This window comes from Eptesicus fuscus, chromosome 2 (assembly GCF_027574615.1).
Source record: "Eptesicus fuscus isolate TK198812 chromosome 2, DD_ASM_mEF_20220401, whole genome shotgun sequence".
Taxonomy (NCBI): Eukaryota; Metazoa; Chordata; class Mammalia; order Chiroptera; family Vespertilionidae; genus Eptesicus; species Eptesicus fuscus.
The window spans coordinates 34,059,383-34,081,996 of NC_072474.1; the positions used below are offsets into that span (position 1 = coordinate 34,059,383).

Here is a 22,614-nt window from a genome sequence, read left to right on the forward strand (position 1 = left end):
TGGATTGTAGCAAACAAAACATGACATATAACACTAAAATTTACGAAAGCTGTGAGGGGGGGGGGGTTAGCTGTCAAAGCTACACATAAAACCATTTCATTACAAATCTTTTTTCATGTTGCTGGAGGATTTCTATTTTTTCTCTTTTTGTTTCCTCTCCTCTCTCATTTTTACTTTTGAAAATCAAATCCTTCTTATGACAGGATTGTAATATAACATTTTGATTCTCTTTAATATAGTTTATAGTGAAGTATCTTTGCTTTACTAAACTACTGTGTTTTATCATAGATCATATATATGGTTCACCAAGGACAAGTTTATATGACCTTTAAAATACTTTTTGTGCAATAAAACACCTTCAAACCCTAGCCAGTGTGGCTTAGTTGGTTGGCTATCAACCTGTTTACTAAAAGATTACTGGTTTGATTCCTGATCAAGGCATATGCCCAGGTTGCCATTTCAATCCCTCCTAGGGGGATTGCAGGAGGCAGCCAAACAATGTCTCACTCTCACATTGATGCTTCTCTCTCTCACTCCCCCTTTCTCTCTCTCTAAAATATCAATAAAAATCTTTAAAAAAATAGCTTCAAAATTACTGAAATATCATATATCTTTAAAAGCTGTATATATCAGCTTCAAAGAAATTTGAGTTAGGGCTGTGATAGTTTATCAATATTAAATTTCACAAATCCAATGTTCTTTAAACAACTGGGAATTATAACTGCATACTAAATAAAATGGACAACAATATAAGTTGATAAAGTAATTGGGACCAAATGCTGCACTCAATTCTGCTAGCTTTATTCTTGGTGTAAGTGGGTTTAAGTCAATGTCACGTCTACCTACCAAGTGTTGCTTAAGCTTGGACAGAAATTTATTCAGTATTTTTTCATGATGTTCTTGAAACCTCAAGAGTTTAGGAAAACCATGGACAAAAAAGCCTAGAATACAAACATAAAAATAATATTTCTTAAATAAGACCAACAAAAATTCCTATTTTAAAATACAATCTTTTTTTCATTTTTAACTGTCAACAATAACAAAAAATAAATCCAGTAGTTAGCAAAATGTTTTTCCTCCCCACCAAAAAAATAATTGTGTTTGAGCTTTGATTAATAAAACCCTGTAGCATAGTATTTACTTTTTAAAGATCTCCTATAATCTTATCTTACCTAATAATAGAGAAACATGTAAATTGACCGTACCTCCACTATGCCCACAGCCAATCAGAGTGGGTATGCAAATTAACCCAACAAAGATGGAGGTTAATTTGCATACATACCTGGGTCCCAGGAACGTCCTTGGCACCCAGGTCACTCCCAGCCAGCCATCAGAGGGGCCGAGCATGCGATAGGAGGGGAGAGGCGGGGCGGAGGGAGCAGGGGTGGGAGTGCTTCCCAAGCCTAAAGCCTGGGGCTTGGGAAGGGGCCAAGCCTGCGACCAAACGCAGACCATCGGGAAGTCAGCACTGGGTTGCCCAGGTGCAGCCTGGCCACCCAACACTGACTGCTCAGGTGGCTGAGATCCAGAAAGTGAGTCAGGGTCTGATCTGCAGCCTCAGTGGAAGCTGTTGATCAGTGTACTTACCTCTCTTTCTCTCCCTCTTTCTTTCTGATCTTTGCCAGCAGCCAGGCTTTTCTTTCTCTCCCCGGCCTCTTTGATCAGGCCTAGAGATAGGCCTGGAGATGCTGACTGGCATAGAAACCAACCAATCAGAACCAAAGGTGGGTGCTATGGGGAACCAATGGCTGCCTAGGAGGAGGAGCTTTTGATGCTGACTGGCATAGGAACCGACCAATGAGAACCAAAGGTGGGTGCTGTGGGGAGCCAATGGCTGCCTAGGAGGCGGAGCTTTTGATGCTTACTGACATAGAAACTGACCAATCAGGACCAAAGGTGGGTGCTGTGAGGAACCAATGGCTGCCTAGGAGGCAGAGCTTCTGACGCTGACTGGCATAGGAACCAACCAATGAGAACCAAATCTGGGTGCTGTGGGGAGCCAATGACTGCCTAGGAGGCAGAGCTTTTGACACTGACTGGCATTGAAACCAACCAATGAGAACCAAATCTGGGTGCTGTGGGGAGCCAATGGCTGTCTAGGAGGCAGAGCTTTGGATGCTGACTGGCATAGGAACTAAACAATGAGAACCAAATCTGGGTGCTGTGGGAAGCCAATGGCTGCCTAGGAGGTGAAGTTTTGACGCTGGCATAGGAACCGACCAATCAGAACCAAATTGGCCAGCAGAGGAGGGCAGTTGGGGGCGACATCAGGCCTGTAGGAGAGGGCAGTTAGGAGTGATTAGGCAGGCAGGTGAGCAGTTAGGAGCCAGTGGTCCCAGATTGTGAGAGGGATGTCTGACTGCCGGTTTAGGCCCAATCCCTGGGATCAGGCCTAAAATGGCAGTCAGACATCCCACAAGGGGTCCCCAATTGGAGAGGGTGCAGGCTGAGTTGAGGGAATCCCCCCTCTGTGCACGATTTTCGTGCACTGGGCCTCTAGTAAAAATATAAAAGAGGACAGAATATTTCTGAATTAAAAGGAAAACAAAGAAACCAAGAAAAAATGAAAATTGAAGTCATTTATCAAGACTAGACTAGATGCGAAATTTGTGAATGGGTGCGGTGGGTCTAGGTGCATGTGTCCCTCAGCCCAGCCTGCACCCTCTCCAATCTGGGACCCCTCGAGGGATGTCCGACTGTCTGTTTAGGCCTGATCCCGGTGGGTTCAGATCTAAACAGGCAGTTGGACATCCCTCTCACAATCCAGGACTGCTGGCTCCCAACCACTCGCCTGCCTGTCTGATTGCCCCTAACCGCTTCTGCCTGCCAGCCTGATCACCCCCTAACCACTCCCCTGACAGCCTGATCAAAGCCTAACTGCTCCCCTGGCAGCCCTATTGCCTCTAATTGCCCTCCCCTGCTAGCCTGGTCACCCCTACCTGCCCTTCCCTGCCAGCCTGGTCACCCCTAACTGACCTCCCTTGCCAGCCTGGTCATCTCTAATTGCCCTACCTTCCGGCCTGGTCACCCCAACTGCTCTCCTCTGCTGGCCTGATTGCCCTCAACTGACCTCCCCTGCAGACCTGGTCCTCCCCAACTGCCCTCCCCTGCAGGCCTGGTCCCCCACAATGGCCCTCCCCTTTAGGCCTGATCCCTCCCAACTGCCCTCCCCTGCAGGCCTGGTCACCCCTAACTGTTCTCCCCTGCTGGCCTGGTCCCCCCAACTGCCCTCTCCTGCAGGTCTGGTTGCCCCCAAATGCCCTCCCCTTCAGGCATGGTCCCACTCCAACTGCCCTCCCCTGCAGGCCTGGGTCCCCCGCAACTGTCTGCCCCTTCAGGCCTGGTCCCCCCCAACAGCCCTGCCCTTCAGGCTTGATCCCTCCCAACTGCCCTCCCCTTCAGGCCTGGTTCTTCCCAACTGCTCTCCCCTGCAGGCCTGGTTGCCCCCAACTGTCCTCCCCTGCAGGCCTGGTCCCCTCCAACAGCCCTCCCCTGCAGGCCTGGGTCCACCCAATGGCCCTCCCCTTCAGGCCTGGTTCCCCCCAATGGCCCTCCCCTTCAGGCCTGGTTCCCCCCAATGGCCCTCCCCTTCAGGCCTGGTCCCACCCCAACTGCCCTGTCCTTCAGGCTTGGTCCCCCCCAATTGCCCTCCCCTGCAGGCCTGGTTGCCCCCAACTGCCCTCCCCCGCAGGCCTGGTCCCCCCCAACTGCCATCCCCTGCAGGCCTGGTCCCCCCGACTGCCCTCCTCTGCCGGCCCTGTCACCCCTAACTGCCCTCCATTTCAGGCCTGGTCCCTCCCAACTGCCCTCCCCTGCTGTCCTGATCGCCCACAATTGCCCTCCCTTGCTGGCCATCTTGTGTCCACATGGGGGCGGCCATCTTGTGTGTTGGAGTGACAGTCAATTTCCATATTACCCTTTTATTAGATAGGATTATCTGTTCTCTTAAAGTATTGGACCATATCTTAAATGTGCAAATTTTTATAGGTTATTCTAACTCTGATTTCTTATCATTTTGTTTTACTGTTAATATATTACATAACAAACATTTCACTACTTTTTCAAGATTTACTCTTAACAATTTAATTAGTATCATGCTTCCAAAGTTTTTTATCACTTTTAATCTTTCTATAAGTGATATTTAACAGCAGATAAAATACATTGGCACTATGTGGTCAATGTTACATCAAAAATGGAATTTTACCCCACCTGATTATACAATATCCTATATAATAAAAGTGTAGTATGCAAATTGTCCCCTTTACCGGGAGTTTGACCAGGGGGCAGGGCCAGCCAGGGGAAGGGAGGGAGGCCCCAGCTGGCCACCGCCAGCCACTAGGGACCCTTCCAGTGCATGAGTTTCGTGCACTGGGCCTCTAGTAATGTATAAGATTTCTAGATGGCAACTAATTGTAAATAGTAAGTCTGTATTAATTTTGTGTATTTAATTCATGGAACCTTACATCTATTTTTATTCACAAGTTTCCTTTCCAATATTCTACACATTCCATTAAAAAGGATCTATACTTAATGGATTTACAATTTTTCCATATTCGTATTTAACAACCTGCGTTCTATGTAACTTTGAAAGATGTTAATGTTGTTTTTAAAAAAAGAATCCAGGGCAAATACTGTGTGTTACATATGCCCTCCCTAGATAGTCCTGATGTATGAGCTTCTTAAAGTTTCTCAGTTGTTTTATAGTCTAAAGAAACATTTTTCTTTGTTTAACTCAGTCTTCCAGACTTACTTGATCCCGAAGACCGCTTTTACCCCACAAAACATCTGTTTCCCAAAGTAAAACTATGTTCCTCACACACTTTTGGGAAACACTGCTTTATGTATTTTGGGGAAGGGCTAGTTCATAACTAATTCTGTTTTCTAAGGTGTGTGTAAAAATTTCCACAGACAGAGATTCTATTCCTCCCCTAGTAATATTTTCTAGTGAAATGATTTCATAAAAAAATCCATATCTCTGTCTGTGCCACTTTCATGGTCAATTTGGTAGGGATGGAAACTGGAAGAATCTCAAGAAGTATGATTTTAAAAGCAATGCCCTTCAATAACAAGTACTAGCTAAGATAATTTTTCTCCACTTTTCAGTGATATCCTAAACTTGATATTTTAAATCTCATTTTCTTCAGCCCTCACTTTATTGTATACATTTATAAGTGATACTTACATATATGAAATGCAAAAAAAAAATAACTTTTCAAAAGAATGGGCAGTCTTCTACATATTTATGTATACTTAAATTATAACATTCCACTGTAGTTCAACATATATCAGCAACACCATCCCATAGTAAAGCAAAATAAAAACTGATACAAGGCAGTTATTTTTCTTTCAAGATGCTTTTTAAATGATGCTGTCTATTGGATGGCAGTTCAATGTAGTATGTCAGACTATTGGAGTCTATTCACACTCAAAGTAGTGTGCCCCTACTCTGAGAACTGCCCACTCTCCCCATGTCCCCTGCTCATCAAAGTTGCCATAGAGATAGTCTTCATTTTTTTTTAAATTCACAAGGAACACTAAGGGAAATAGCCAAATGCTAACACACACGAGTGTGCATGTGCGCATGCATACACACTCAGACCACACACATACAAAATACCCCCCCCAACCCACATAGTAAGAATGTGAGATTTAATAAATTATAAACTATGGAAGGTCATGTGAGATTTAATAAACTGTAAACTATGGAAAGTGATGTTAAAATGTCACTTTAAACATGTGGCAGGTTCCCTACAACATAGGTTTAAATATTCAACAACAGAACTTACATGACCCATTCTTGGAGTGATTGGTGTTAGATTTTGCTTTTATTTGGTATTATCACATGAATGGCACTGGGAAAATAATTTTGCACTATTTGGACAAATGCCACTTTTATTTCCAAGACAAGTTGGAATCCAAATTCTTAAATAAAGTTTATTGCATATACTTTGCAAAGATAAGGACATGGTTATTAAAATCAATCTTCTAACTTAAAAAACAAAAAGTATCCAGAATGTGTTACCAACCTTTTATGTAAAATGGAATAAATTTTACAGCTGAAAAAACTAAAACACACACTTGTTACAAAACTACTTAGTTATTATGTACCTTTTCTTTAAACACTTATTTAAGCACCATTTTTCAATGACTATTCTTTGATAAGAGTTATATATCACAATATCCATCAATAATAAACAGTTCACTGAAATGATAATTGTATGACTATCTAAAAGGCATTTTTTATTTCTCCCAATAATACAGCTTTTCTAAATTCCTCCAAACCTGAATTAGTTTATTCTGATTGGAGGGGCAATTTAAAAAAGAATTTTTAAATGCCAACAATATACTCTGGGGTAAACACAAAGGAATATAAATGTGAACAGAAAAATTTAGAAGAATTCAATAAAGAAGAATGAAATAAAAAATTAGTAACAAACACTAATTAACACTGAATGAGCCCCAGACAGTAAGTTTTTGTACTTAACTCTGCCAAGCATTTTCCAGAGTTTGTGCTTTAATTTACCTTCTTTCACCCTCCCTTGCTTATTATTTAAGATAACTATGGGGCTTTCTTACCATGCATGGCATGTTTGGGGCCTGAGAAGAGTTTGACCAGGGCCCAGAAGGCATCTTCTTCATTCATATACATAAGGAGTAAAGCTGTGATCTGGCTCATTCCCTGACAGTATCCAACTTCCTGAAGAACAAATGAGAACAAAGAAACTGGGGATTTTAAGATCAAATTACATGCATATGCACATATAAAACTGACCTATAAAATAATCAGAAAATGCCTAAATACATTCTTGAATGAGCAATTCCATAAAAAATTTTAAATGCCAACAATATATTCTGGGGTAATACTGTTCAATACTGTTATACCTTCTGTAAAGAGCACTAACAGTTATATATATATATATATGACTAGAGGCCCGGTACATCAAATTTGTACATGGGCACAGTCCCTAGGCCTGGCCTGCGATCAGGACCATATTCCCTAGCTGCCCGAAGCCGGCCCCGACCCCTGCTGCCACCCACCCCTGGTCCCCATTAGCCATCAGGTGATTGGTGCCTGACAGCTAGGGGAACGGACCGAGAGGTCGGCTGTTCCTGCCTGCTCGCCAGCCCTGGCCTCACAACGGGTGTCCATCAGGGGGTTGGAGCCTGCTAGCTGGGGAAAGGGACCAAGAGGTGGTCAGTGTGCCTCACAGTGACTGGTCCAGCAGTCGATCTGCCATTAGGGTCAATTTGCATATTACCCTTTTATTATATAGGATAGAGGCCTGGTGCACGGGTGGGGGCCGGCTGGCCTGCCCTGAAGGGGGTCCCAGATCAGGGTGGGGGTCCCCGCTGGGATGGGGCTGGCCTGGGCAAGGGGCCACAGGCAGTTTGCAGGCTGGCCACACCCCTGATCAGAGTGGGGGTCCCTGCTGGGCGGTGGTGCCAGCCTGGGCAAGTGGCCTGGGGAAGTGTACAGGCCAGCTACACTGCCGATTGGTGTGGGGGTCCCCACTGGGGGCGGGGCCGGCCTGGGTGAAGAGCTGAGGGTGGTTTGCAGGCTGGCCACGCCCCTGATCAGGGTGGGGGGTCCCCACTGGGGGCGGGGCCGGCCTGGGTGAAGAGCTGAGGGTGGTTTGCAGGCTGGCCACGCCCCTGATCAGGGTGGGGGGTTCCCACTGGGGGCGGGGCCGAGCTGGGCGAGGGGCCGCTGGCGGTTTGCAGGCTGGCCAAGCCCCCCAGCTTTGTCAGGAAGGACGTCTGGAAGATGTTTGGTCTAATTAGCATATTACCCTTTTATTAGTATAGATTCTCAGCTCAATATTCCTCTTCTTTGCTCAGATGCTGGCAAATCTCTCTCCTCCTACAGTTCCCAGTTCACTGTCTTGCCTTCTCTAGACTTCTGGACCTTTATGTACACACATTCGCAGCCTGTGCCCCTACTCTGAGAACTGCCCACTCTCCCCATGTCCCCTGCTCATCAAGTGGCCTTAGGTGTACATGAACCAAAGCTGATGGAGCAGAAGAGGACACTTGACCCCAGGGGAATGATTAACTGGCTGCACTGGCTAATCACAAACTCTTTCCAGGAAATCTGAATAAAGCCACAGAGACTGTAACCAGATGGTAGTGTGTCCTTGAATAGAGTGGTCACGGTGAGTCTGCAGATGCAATTTTAGCCATGGAAAAACTGATAAGTAGGCAAAGAAAGCAACTAGAGAGAGAAATATTGGAATAAACAGTTTACAGAGGTAATCAGAGTCAGCTCAAGAGGAAGAGAGAAAAAGTGTAGCTCTTTCTCACCGAAGAATTTGCACCAGCTCCAACTCCCAGGAGGCCCAACTACTGCTTCATTTCTATGAGAAGTTCCTTTAGTAAACTCCTTTTTAACTTGCCCTAGTTTGGGATTTCTATCCCTTGTAACTTAAAGGTTTCATTATAATAAAAATGACTTATCTCAAGGTTCAAGGCTGTCCTTCCTGAAACCTAGTCAACAAGCATTAATTTAACACCCAAATTAGGGTCAACCCTAATTGATCTTCCCTAAAATTATCATCTCCCCCAGAATGATAAATACCTTAAGAACAACATGTTCCGTTACCAGAAAGTTTAGTCTTAGCCTGCTCTTTGGAATAGCAAGTAGGCACAGGCAGTACCCTAGTTGAACCTCACTGAATGCATAAAGTGCAAAGCAAAAATTAATGTAGCTACCAACTTCCTGTCTTTCTAATGCTGGTCATTCCCAGTCCTGTTTGCTTAAAATAAAAACAAAACAAACAACAACACAAAAATAATAAGCAAACAGGCTGGAGAAAGAGGGAAAAAGTGAGGTTTACTGATATGCTGTGATTTTTCCCACTTCCAAACCAGCTTTGCTCTAGACCCAGGGTCACTGTAAGGAGCCCTGAAGAGATCCGCAGAGATCAAAGACTTGGGACCATCTAGTCCTGAGATGAAGAAACTCAGCCCAAAGGGCCTTGTTAGGAAAGGAGTGCTGAAAGATTCCCCCTGTTCCTCAGAATACTCCCCAAAGAGCTACAGACAGACATGTTCCAACTTACCGTATTATAAATAGAATATGCAGCAAGAACATGGAACAGGGACTGCTGCCTAGAAGGGGAAAAAATTTCATATTGAACACAACTTAGTTATTTCACACATTTTAAAAATTATAAGCTTAAAAAAATAGGTTGACTGAAAATAGATAATCCACATAAAATTACTAATATAATAAAGAAATGATCCCAAGTTCAAATTTTAACAATTTCTATATGGTATAAATTTGAGGTTAGATAACATTCATTTTGATAGAAAGAATTTATGCCAAAAAACGCAATAGGCTTCACAATTACTTACATTTGTTGCCTTCTTTCACTGAACTATTCTCACTATAAAATCATCCCCATGGAAGCAACTGGCCTGACAGAACCATGGAATGGCCTGAGTTACATGCTAGCCAGCTAGGTGTACAATACCTGTAAGGCTGAGGCAATGTCTTCCAGGAGGTTGTATATGCTTTAAATCAGCCTGCAATATATGGTGCTGTCTCTCCCATAGCCAGGACCCAGGGGTCCAAGACTGAAGGGGTGGAAGTGGGAGGGCTCCACCCACAATTATCTCTGGTATTCTACTAGCAAAATGTTTGTTTCCCTTCCCATCAACCGTAGGCTCTCTGGCAGTCTAGAGGTCTTAGAAGGCTTCCACCAGGAAACACAACGATTCCACTGAACTGAAATTGGAGACTGCCACCCACACTTTTGGCTCCCCTTGCCTCTGAATCAAAAGGCAAAAAAGTGGCTGGGATGACTGATCCTGATTGTTGAGGGGAAATTGAGTTGCTACTACATAATGGACATAAGGAAGAGTATGTCTAAAATATAGGAGAACGTTTAGGGTATTAGCATTACCAAAACCTGTGATTCAAGTCAATAGAAAACTACAACAATCCAATTCAAGCTGGATTATTAATGGTTGAGACCCTTTAGGAGTAAAAGTTTAGGTCACCTCACCAGGTACATAACCACAGCCAGTAGAAGTACCTGCTGAGGGAAAAGGAATTAGGGACTGGATAGTGGAAAGAGTTATAAACTAGCTCTGACCACATACCCAATCATAGAAATGAATACTATAAATTAGTATTTCATCCTTATTTTGGTATATGTTTGTATATGTTAAAATATTTTTCTCCCTTCTCTTTTTCTTTATCACCTTATGAGATATAGTAACAACAGTTAATTTTATATCATAGTAATTAGCTGATAGAATATTAAAGCAGAACAGTAAACAGATATCCTTTGTGGGGAAAGGGTTAACATATTCAGTCATAAGCAGTCAGGGCAAGGTATAACTTTGTTATTGTTTTATTTGGAAATTAAATTGACAAGGGTTGACTGTGATGGTCAACTTTGTCAACTTGGCAAGACTACAATAGGTGTTGCTACAAAGAAGGTATTTTGCGCATGTGATTAAAATCCATAATTGGTTGACTTTAAGTAGAGCAGATCACCCTAGATAGTCTGTATGGGCCTGATTCAATCAGTTAAAAGGCTGTAAGAGCAGATCTGTGGCTTCTCTGAAGAGGAAATTCCTCCTGTGTCAACAGCTTCAGCTCGTGCCCAAGAGTCCCTGCCTGCCCTTTGGACCTCAGACCTGCCTAGTCAGCTCCCAAAACTGTGTAAGCCAATTCCTCACAATAATTCTCTTTAATATATAGTGTGTCCCCCCAAAATTTATACACACACTTTGAATAATTATAAAGGCAGTGTTTATTAAAATACATTTCATTTTTAAAATTGAGCTATCGGCTATTAAAGTGTATATATATTTTTGGGGACAACCTGTATATATTTACTGGTTTCTGTTTGTCTGGTTGAACCCTAACCAATATAGAGGTCAGCAAAACTATACCTTTCATTCATAACTGTCATAGTAATTTCATTCATTCATCTAACTAAAGTTTTTTTAGTTTCATCTACATATGAGGTCATGGTTATAGAGATATATTTATCACTGACACAGTTCTCGAAAAGCAACACAATCTCTCATTTCTTTTCCAAGACATTTAATAAAGTGCCATATTTTTAAGAATTCACATATCATAAAATAATTCTTTAACAATTTTGTGGCACCAAGTATGTAAAAAATTTAAAAGTTTAAGTTAACTTTGAACCTAAGTTTCACAACAACATGAACCAAATGATCTGCAAAGCATAAAACTTCAGGACCTGAATGAAGATTATTAGTCTTTAGGAGACAATCTAAACACTCACATTTTAAGTTAATAAAGATTTTGATTCAGACTATTTACATAGGCTATTTACAATGCATAATAATAAACTTTACTTACTTAACACCGTATCTGTCTCTAAACATAATATGGTCCCTAAATGTGCGGTTGACATCAAGGTCTATTTGTCTGATATCAGGTGAACAACCACGTGCTCTGTGTTTTAATTTCTGAAGAGGAAAAAAAAAAGGGGGGAAAAAAGCACATTTTTACGGAAATCAGCTGTTGAAAAGTCTATGACAAATAGTAAAATAATTTTCATTTTAAAAGTTCTTTTGGTTTAGGAAAATCATTCCCATTGTTCAAACATGAAAAAACATAAAAAGATACACAATGAAAAGTTTCTCTCCCATTCATGCCTCATCTCTACTATTCCCATTCCCTCTTTTCCCATCCCCTTTTTCCCTCCTGTCCTATCAATAGAGGTAGATGCTAATTTTGGATAGAGAACTTTTTGGAGTTTGCATTGCTATGTAAAAGCTCTTCATAGCTAAGTCATGTAGTCTACTATGATTTCTTTTTTTCTTTCCAACACAATATTCTTTGTTTTCCTTGGAGCTGATCACTGCATTATTTCTTGATTTGCTTGTCTTTTACATAGCTGTCACTAACTCAATCCCAAACTCACTTTAAGTTGCATAAATCTCTTCTGGTGATGCTCAAATAGAAGGGGTATTCTCCCAATTTCAACTGTTTGCAGACATTGCTCCCAGAGCCTTCTGACCTGCTCTAGTTTGGGCTACTGCACAGGTGTCTTGGGGTCTCCCTTCACCATCTGCTAGGCCTCTCCTTGCTTGGGTCCCCTGTTTCCTGCATTTCACATCTTCTTTCCTAGTTTATTTCCTTGTTCCGGAGGACCACATCCTCCAGTAGCTCCTGTGAAAGGGTGTATTTTTGAAACTTTGAATGTCTGATAGCTACCTCCTTTCTTAAATATTTGGTCATTTTGAGTTCTAAATTGGAAAATATTTTTGCTCAAAAGGCATTGCCTTCATTGTCTTCTAACTTCCAGTGTTTCCATTCTAATTCATGCTTCTTTATATGAAGTCTGTTTTTTTCTCTCTAGAAGCTTATAGGAGTTTCTCTCTCCAGGTCTGAAACTTCACATTTTTTGTGCTTGGTTTGGATCTATTTTTATCACAGGATTGGGCATTTGATGGATCTTTTCAATCTTAAAAACTCATACATCTCTCAGTTCTGAACAATTTTCTTCAATAATTCCTTTGTTGATTTCCCCAGCCTCCCCTCCCACGTTCCCATTTTCTCTTTCTGGAACTCTTATTATTATAGTGTTGGATCTCCTGGGCTGTCATTTAATTTTCTTATATTTTCTCTATTATTTTCCATCTCTTTGACATCATAATCTATTTTCTGAGAAAATTCTTCAATTGTTATTTTCAACCCTCCTCTAGAATCTTTCCTTTCTATTATCATTTTTATAATCATAAACTCTTTGCTGTTCTCAAATGTTCCCTTTAAGAGCATTCTATACTTGTTTTATGGATGCAATATCTATTTTTATCCTTCTGAAGATATTGATAGTTGTTTTGTTTTCTTCTCGTCTGTTTCTTGCAAGTTCCTTTTTTCCACTTGTCCTCATTTGTCTTTCATTTTAGCTCCTTTCCTCAAATGAACAGTGATACTTCGTTGTCTCTTATATCTAAAAGTAGGAGACGAATAGCTGGTGGAAAGTTCTGTGTGCAGAGGTGGGGATTCACAACTGTCTTCAGTGGTTGGGCAGTTTCACTGGGGTCCCCCTGAAGTCAGTATCTTTGGGTTAATTTTCTTAGGGTGGTCAGATTCTCCAGAGAAGGCTCTTCTGATCTGCCAAAAAGATAAGCACCCAGCAGTCGATGTTCTGGGAGCTGAGTGGAAGGAAAGGCTGCAATGCCCCAAATTCAGGATATTCAGTTCCTCCATGCTTGCATTACAGCAGCCCACCCTCAGCAATGCCTGTGTTCTCCAGCCCAAATGCCCTCTATTTTACCCTCTCCAAATGGTGAACCTCCAATCTCCTGCTTGGGTTGGGGAAGGAGACTTAAGCGCTCTAACTGCTTCTGCAACAGACTTTTAACCACTTCTACTGTGTTTTGCTTCACTTCCACTTCCAGAGGCACCTGGAATTGGTCATTATCAAGGCTTTTGGAGATTCTGAAATATAAATCAAGTGCTGCTCCAATTTCTCACTACTAGCCTATGATTAGTTTTCTCAGGTTTGCTAAGACTACAAAGTATTTGTCTGAATTCTGGTTTTCAAAAATTGGCAGCTGTTATCTCTTCTATTTTTTCTTCCTTGTGGGTTTGCCTTTTAAAACACCCTCTGCTGTCGATTTAGTGGCATTTCACCCATGTTTAATCATATGGGAGATTAAAATTTATATACTTTATACTTACCCATGATTAAGTCTCATTAAGCCATCTATAAACATATGTTATATTGGCCCATTGACCGTGTGCTGGTAATATATATTTCTGCTAAAATCAATTCCAAAAATATACATAAAATATAATTGTTAATTCCTGACTTAAGCTAAATGTGAAAAAAGGAGAGAGATGTTGGATGTGTGTGTACATGTAGTTTTGTGTTTTGAGGTGGAGCTCAGAGAAGAGCAGCTCTGTAGTTTCTAAAACATTCCAACTAGCCATGGTGCCCTTCAGAGTTCCAAGGACAGAGGAAGATACTTAAGAGTGTTGTACTGGAATCATATGACCACTAATACATTATTATATGCTATTTAGAATATAAGTTGGTCCAGAAAACATTACAAAAATTTAGCTTTAAAAATAATAATCTCTACATATGTGTTCTTTAAATATCTGGGGGAAAGGTAATGGGTAAGTAAAGAGGTTCAATTGTTGCCCTCTAGGCCTCCTGGTAAAAGATAAGATATCAAAACACAGAAAGAAAATGTTTGACAAGACATGATAAAATAGAATTGACATAAAATTTAGTTGAAAGGAAGTAAAACATCCAAACACATCTATAATATCAGCTTCTCTAGAAGATAAAAAAATCCAACCAAAAAAACCTTCATGATAGAAATAAAGCCCAGTTGAGTCAGTTAAAAAAAAAAAAAGGTCAGAAACATTACTTATGCCCTAGAATGTTTACAAGTTAATGAGCAGAATACAAGAAATCAAGCCTATTACTTATCTTTATATATATATATATAAATATATATATATACTTTTGATATATATATATTTTTATTGATATCAGAAAGGAAGGGAGAGAGAGATAGAAACATCAATGGTGATAGAGAATCAATGATCGGCTGCCTCCTGCACGCCCCCTACTAGGGATCGAGACCACACCCCAGGCATGTGCCCTTGACCGGAATCGAACCCGGGACCCTTCAGTCTGCAGGCCAACACTCTAACTACTGAGCAAAACTGGCTAGGGCAGCCTATTACTTATCTTAATGAAAGGAGGTTAGCGACCGTTCGACCGTTTGCTATGATGTGCACTGACCACCAGGGGGTAGACGCTCAATGCAGGAGCTGCCCCCTGGTGGTCAGTGTGCTCCACAGTGGGAGCACTGCTCAGCTGACCAATGGGCAGCTCACAGCTGGTGAGCACCACTGTGGCGGTGCGAGCCTCTCCCACGGACACACCCTCTGCACGCCCCTCCCCCATCTGGACTGGGACCAGGATAGGGAATGGCATGGGAACTGACTGGGCATGAGCCCACTGCTGCTTATTGGTCATGGGCATGCGGAGACTGCAGCGGAGCGGCAGGCGCAGCCAGGCTGGGATGAGTGGGAGTGGCGTCAGCAGACTGCCAGTTTCGGCCCAATCCCCACAGGCCAGGCTGAAGGACCCCACCTGTGCACGAATTCATGCACTGGACCTCTAGTATAAGAATAAACATCTTATTTAAAAGAAATAGATTCCAATGAACCTACAAAACTGAAGACAGAAGTTGTGTGGAAAGCATTTAGATGAAAAACTAGCACTGTGGGTTTGGCTTACAAGATTATTAAGCCCCACTAAGGCTGTAGATGAGGTTGTTAACCACTATGGACTGAACCTCTACCATCTGTAGGATATTTCACTAGGCCCCAGAGAGACAAATAATGATGAGACATAATGTTCTCCGGGTTCATTCATGCTGCCGCAAAGAATAAAATTTTCTTCCTTTTTATGGCAGAGCAGTATTCTATTATGTAAATGTACCACAGTTTTTTTTTTATCCACTCATCTACTGATGGGACAGTTTGGCTGCTTCTAAATCCTGGAGAACATTATGCTAAGTAAAATAAGCCAGTCAGAGAAAGTCAAGTATCATGTGATTTCAGACTGTCTTCTCCACAATTGTAAGAGAATAAGTTTCCATTGTGTTAAGCCATGGAATAAAAGTAATTTACTTCTTGCCTTAACTGGTTTGGCTCAGTGAATAGAGCGTCAGCCTTCAGACTGAAGGGTCTGGGGTTCAATTCTGGTCAAGAGCACATACCTTGGTTGCAAGCTCTATCACTGGTCCTGGTCCGGGGTACATGCAGGAGGCAACCAATCGATGTGTCTCTCTCACATCGATGGTTCTCTCTAGATATCTTTCCCCCTTCCTTCCACTATCTCTAAATATCAATGGAAAAAATATCCTTGGGTGAGGATTAACAAATAAACAAACAAAAAGTAATTTACTTATTTTATTAAACAAGTATTTACTGAGCACATACCACATGCCAGACACAATTAGGAGGTGCTGGGGTTAGATTTCATATATGTTCTTTCAGACACAATTTTCAACACTGGATGCACAACTATGACACTACAAGCAAATATTTAATCAATCGTCTAAAATAATAATTTAAAACTCGAAAATCATGAGACATAGCCCAGCAGGTGTAGCTCTGTGGTTGAGTGTTGACCTATGAACCAGGAGGTCACAGTTCAATTCCCAGTCAGGGCACATGCTGGGGTTGTGGGCTTGATCCCTAGCAGGGGGCGTGCAGGAGGCAGCCAATCAATGACTCTCTCTCATCATTAATGGTTCTATCTTTCTCCCTTCCTCTCTGAAATCAATAAAAATATTAAATATGTATATTAAAAATTGTAGGACATAAACTTATAGTCTGCGTAGGGTCCAATCAGCTAATTTTTAAATTTTTATACAAAATGAGCAATTCTTTAAATTAAGCCAGTATTTTTTACCTTCATCTTGATGAAATTTTAGCTATATTAAAAAGAAAATATCAAAAGAGCGTTTCAAAGCCTCCTTTATAATTGAAATTGTGTTTAAGTTATCATTTTTCCATTTGTTCTAATTTATTCTATTTATATATATTTTCTGAGGAACTGATTTTTAGATATAAGTTTTTTACTCCTTTCAAAGATGAATATAAAACTTAGGTTTCAAAGGGAAATAGCTGAGATGACAAAAAAGTAAATTTTATGCATTAGGTAATTTAAGGAACACATGACTGATCACTGAGTCACAATTTCACTTCTTGTTAGTAAATAATAAAACCTAGAGTTATCCTAAAAATCATCAGGAAAAAAAATTATTCTTTCTCATATTTAGAAGAAAACAGTCAATCATATGCAGGCAGTTGCTGGATAAACTGAATTCTATTATTTTCCCATAAATAAAAGTGGCACTATAAATCTCTATATTAATACTACCTTGAAAACAAGCAGCTACAATCAGGTCTTAGTCAATTTTTCTTATGAATATGGCCCAACACTGACTAATCATTTCAAGTATTTTAAAAGCATTTGATAACTTACTGACTGATACAGAAAATAACATTTTCACTGAAGTATCTGTTTAAAATTTAGGAAGTAGAGTGCAATAAACAAAACTGCCAAGAAAACAGATAATAGCCCTATTAAACCCAATGTAGTAACATCTTATCTAATAAAAGAGTAATATGCAAATTGACAGTCACTCCAACACACAAGATGGCCGCCCCCATGTGGTCAAAGATGTCTGCCCCCATGTGGACACAAGATGGCCACCACAAGATGGCTGGCAGGGGAGGGTAGTTGGGAGGGACCAGGCCTGTAAGGGAGGGCAATTAGGGGTGACCGGGCCGGAAGGGGAGGACAGTTGGGGGTGACCCAGGCCTGCAGGGGAGGGCAATTAGGGGTGACCAGGCCTGCAGGGGAGGACAGTTGGGGGTGACCAGGCCGGCAGGGGAGGGCAGTTGGGGGTGACCAGGTCGTCAGGGGAGGGCAGTTAGGGGCAACCAGGCTGGCAAGGGAGGGCAGTTAGAGGTGACTGGGCCAGCAGGGGAGGGCAGTTGGGGGAGACCAGGCCTGAAGGGGAGGGCAGTTGGGGGCAACCAGGCCTGCAGGGGAGGACAGTTGGGGGTGACCAGGTCGGCAGGGAAGGGCAGTTGGGAGGGACAAGACCTGCAGGGGAGGGCAGTTAGGGGTGACCAGGCCTGCAGGGGAGGACAATTGGGTGTGACCAGGCCTGCAGCAGAGGGCAGTTGGGGGGGACCAGGCCACCAGGGGAGTGAAGTTAGGAGCAATCAGGCCTGCAGGGTAGGGCAATTGGCAGCAACCAGGCTTGCAGGAGAGGGCAGTTGGGGGAGACCAGACCTGCAGGGGAGGACAGTTAGGGGTGACCAGGCCAGCAGGGAAGGGCCGTTATGGGGTGACCAGGTCGTCAGGGGAGGGCAGTTAGGGGCAATCAGGCCAGCAGGAGAGGGCAGTTAGGGGCGACCAGGCTGGCAAGGGAGGGAAGTCAGGGGTGACTGGGCCAGCAGGGGAGGACAGTTGGGGGTGACCGGGCCCACAGGGGAGTACAGCTGTTGGGGGTGACTAGTCCAGCAGGGGAGGGCAGTTAGGAGCAACCAGGCTGACAAGGGAGGGCAGTTAGGGGTGACTGGGCCAGCAAGGGGGGCAGGGAAGTTGGGGGCTACCAGGCCTGCAAGGGAGGACAGTTAGGGGTGACCAGACCGGCAGGGGAGGGCAATTAGGGGCAATCAGGCCGGCAGGGGAACTGTTAGGCGTCGATCAGGCTGGCAGGGGAGTGGTTAGGGGGTGATCAGGCTGGCAGGCAGAAGCAGTTAGGGGCAATCAGGCAGGCAGGCAGGCGAGCGGTTGAGAGCCAGCAGTCCTGGATTGTGAGAGGGGTGTCCAACTGCCCATTTAGGCCCAATCCAAGTTGGACATTCCTCGAGGGGTCCCAGATTGGAGAGGGTGCAGGCTGAGCTGAGGGACACCACCCAACCCCATGCACGAATTTCGTGTACCGGGCCTCTAGTCTATATATATAAAAGCCTAAGCGACTGTCCCACCGTTCGCCTGGTAGCTATGATGCATAATGACCACCAGGGGGCAGATGCTCCGACCAGTGGAGGAGTGAGCACGATTAGTCGCGGAATCAGCCTCAGATTAGGTTGCTGCTGGGGCACTGGCCCTGAATCTGCTTCACCTGCACCCTGGACCCAGTGAGGAGGGAGCCCAATTCCTCACAGAATCAGCTGTGGGTTAGGTTGCTGCTAGGGAACTGTGCCCTGAATCTGCTTTACCCACACCCCAGATTGCGAGAGGGCTCAGGCCAGGCCGAGGGACCCCTCTGGTGCATGAATCTGTGCACCGGGCCTCTAGTTTTAATATAATTTCAAATGATGATACGAATACCTTACATGAATGCTAAAAGAAATGGATTTTACTTTTGAATTTCAAAATAACAGGTTGGCGTCAGATACTCACATTATAAAGGTCCCTTGTTTCTTCTTTCATTTTTGGGATCTCAAGAAGTAGAGCCCAGACTTCACCTCGGAGCTGGAGTGGGATCCCTTTGTAAATTCTCCTATGAAACTTATTGAAAGGAAACATAAATTGAAATTACAAACTGACAAAAGCTTAGACTGGTCCCTTAAATAAAATTAATATTTGTTAGTCTTTTATTTTCATAGTATCCATAATAATTAATGACACATTTTTAACATGGCACATTTGGATACTATCATCTCTACTTTTCAGGTTTTAATAGGGAGACATAAATGCAGAAAGTAATAAAATGTTAAATATGCCTAGTACATTAGTGTTTCCATACCATACATAACAAAGGTGTTCCCTAAGTAGCATGAAAGCATAATCAATGCTTTTTTAAAGTTGTGAACATCTGATTTACACATTCCCTATTGATATATAATTAACTAATTACACACTTTCTTCCTTTTAACCCTTTGCACTCGGATGTCGAGTGTGACTCGACACAGTTAGCATTAGAATAAAAAAATCGAGAAAAAAGTAAGCGAGTGCAAAGGGTTAATCCATACACATAAAAGGATCCAAATAGCAAAAAGGTTTCCTTGTTTCAAAAGTGTCTTCATGGAGTGTAGACAGTGCTATTAACCCCTACTCTCTTTCCCACAACCTTCTCACCTTCTCTCCGGGCTCTTTAGAACATAGCAGGCCTCTACATCTCATAATCTTAGTTAATTCCACCCACAACCTTCATTACCCTCTCCTCCCCCACCCTTTCCTCTTCTCTTTTCAATTCTTAATAATTTCTTCAGGAAAACCTTATTCCTTTTCTTAGTGACACAGATCCTATCTGATCAGACAAAAGTAGTAATAGATCCCCATCAAGAAGGAATACCATCACTTTTGAATGAAATTATCCATAAAACATCAGTATCATCAATTCTTTGGTTCCTTGAAAGTATACTGCTAATCCTCTAAGAATCACTCAATTCTCCAGTCTTGTAATTATATGTTTTTCCTCAAGGCTAATTACTCAAAATAATATACAAACCTATTATGGTCATTATAAAGTTTGCATAGTAAAACCTGGAAACTTCTTATGATCAAAATAATGTATTTAAAATTATGGCTAAGAAAATAAGATGCAAATTTTAATAAATGAAATGTTGGTGAACTATGAATAAAGAGTTCAACTTCCACCACTACACTATTTACATTTTTAAAAACTAAAGCTTTAAGAAACTTTGATTAAATGGTTTAAAAGGAGTGACACTATAGAGCAACTTTTACTATGGAACAGTGAATATTGTGAAATGGATTCAATTAGATAATTACATAATTTCAGTTTTGTTCTTTGGTATAAACACAATATGCCCCAAATTAAAAATTTCAGCAGATAGTGACTAAAATCATAGAAGTTTTAATATATGCAGCAGCTCTAACTGGAAGAATATAAACAGAAAGACTTTGTGTAAACTAGACTCTGCTACTTGTAACATTTCCCATGTACTAAACATTTACCACCATTAGCTGCAAACTGAATGTGGTAAAAAAGCAAGTGATTTATTTTCTTAAAGAAAGTCTGTCATCTATATTCACCTCAAAAGAATAATATACTTTTTAAAGATATATCATCCACTAAAAGTTACTTCAAATTATCTCCTAAATTTCTAGAGTGAAGGTGCTACACTCTAAGCATCCTATATAACAAAAGCCTAATATGCAAATTGTCCCCTCAGGCGGTCGTTTGACCTGGAGACAGGGAGTTCGACCGCTCACTATGATGTGCACTAACCACCAGGGGGCGGCCCGGAAAATGGCAAGCATCAGCGACACAGTGCTGGCAGTGGGCAGCAGTGGAGGTGCAGCCAGCCCCATGAGCAGGACTGCGGTGGGATGGTTGAGCAGATGAGCGGGTGGCACCAGGCCAAGGCAGGTGCAAGTGGGGGTCCAATTGCCCCTCAGATGGTGACCAGCGGCGGTGGTGGCAGGGGGCAGGGCTGCTGCCTGGCTCCCAGGCACTGAGGGAGCCGGGCGGGAGCCGGCCTTGATCGATTGCTCTGCAGGCGGGATGGTGGAGCAGGTGAGGGAGCGGCGCCAGGCCAAGGTGGGGTGCCAAGTGGGGATGTGAGCTTGGGGGCACAAGCTGGGGCGTGATCCCTGCAGGCCACCCGAGGGACCCCACCAGTGCACGAATTTGTGCACCAGGCCTCTAGTCTGATATAAATTTCAGAAAGTATGGAGATTATTGCAAATGTAAAAAGTGGAATTTTAATAGTCAAGTAGAATATAATGGCAGGTAAATAGGTTAACTTTGATAGACTTGAATCTCCATTAAGCAGATGGCTTTCAAAGAGTAAAATAAGAGCTCCGACATGTACTTCTTAAAATATATTACTTAAAAAGCTTTTTGACATTTGATTGTTGTCACTCAATTCTGCATTCAACATTCGTATATAAATTACTGTCTATTACTTATCCTAAAGTTTAATAGAAATTTAGAAAAAAAAACCCATCAAATTCTATGATAAATGGGGAAGAAATAATAGAGAAATATCAGGTAGCAATAAAAAATTAATGGTCCAGTGTTACTAAGGGCTCAAATAAAACAATTAGTCACATATGGAAAAGGTTGAAAAAGAAATGTTGGTACATTATCACTATCATCGTCAACAGTAACAATTAAAGTAAACTTTTATTGAGCATTTATTATGTACAGAAAACTTTTAAAGGTTATTTATAGATATTTATCTCATTTAATCATATTGACAACTCTATAAGAATTATTATCCCAATTTTATAGATATTGAAAGTAAATCACAAAGAGGTAGAATGGCTTGTCAAACAGCACACATAAGATCTTACCAGTTAGTAAAAAATACTGATTTTACATTTTATAAAAAAACAAAGACTATCTTTCAAGACCACATATAATATCCATTATTCTGCTCAACTGTACTTATTTACTAAAATACATGGAACAGAAAAATATTAAGGAAGTTCAAGAGCAAAAACTATTAAAATAATGGTAATAAAACTGTACCTAAAACTTAAAAGTAAAATAAAATATGAATCTGGAATTTAAGCTGTGAGGAGTAATGAAATGAAGCATGTACAAAAGTCATATACAGATGGAAAAAAATACAGATAAAGAACAGACTGACAGCAGCTAGAGTGGAGGGGGTAGAGAGGCTGGGTGAAAAAAGTGAAGGAATTAAGCAAAAACGAAACAACAAAAAACCCTTAGACACAGACAACAGTATGGTAATTACCAGAGGGAAAGGAGAGTGGAGGGAGGCGAAGAGGGAAAAGGGGGATAAATGGTGACGAAGGAGACTTGATTTTGGGTGGTGAACACACAATACAATACACAGATGATGTATTATAGGATTGTACACCTGAAAACTATATACTTTTATTAACCAATGCCACCCCAATAAATTCAAAATTAAAAAACCAAAAAAGAAAAGAAATTATGAGACCCTAAAATAAGAATTTTTAATTATGTTTATTATGTTTCAAATATACTGTTATATGACAGGCTGACTTATGGTTATATATCTTTCCTCACAAATTTTCAACTATTATAAAAATTTTGTACAACAGTAGAAATTACATCAAAGCACAGCAGTTGTAATAAAATTTGCTTATTCTCCAGAAC

At 41.8% G+C, this 22,614-nt stretch overlaps 1 protein-coding gene across 1 annotated transcript in view; it reads right to left on the reverse strand.

The window, feature by feature from the left end:
- Nucleotides 1-22,614, reverse strand: part of USP6NL (USP6 N-terminal like) — a 193,689-nt gene that overhangs the window by 31,933 nt on the left and 139,142 nt on the right. The window contains exons 8-12 of the mRNA XM_054726458.1: nucleotides 18,954-19,061; nucleotides 11,345-11,454; nucleotides 9,060-9,108; nucleotides 6,577-6,697; nucleotides 847-941 (exon numbers count right to left, since the gene is read on the reverse strand). Coding sequence (XP_054582433.1) covers nucleotides 847-941; nucleotides 6,577-6,697; nucleotides 9,060-9,108; nucleotides 11,345-11,454; nucleotides 18,954-19,061 — 483 coding nt within the window. The remainder of the gene's footprint in view (nucleotides 1-846; nucleotides 942-6,576; nucleotides 6,698-9,059; nucleotides 9,109-11,344; nucleotides 11,455-18,953; nucleotides 19,062-22,614) is intronic.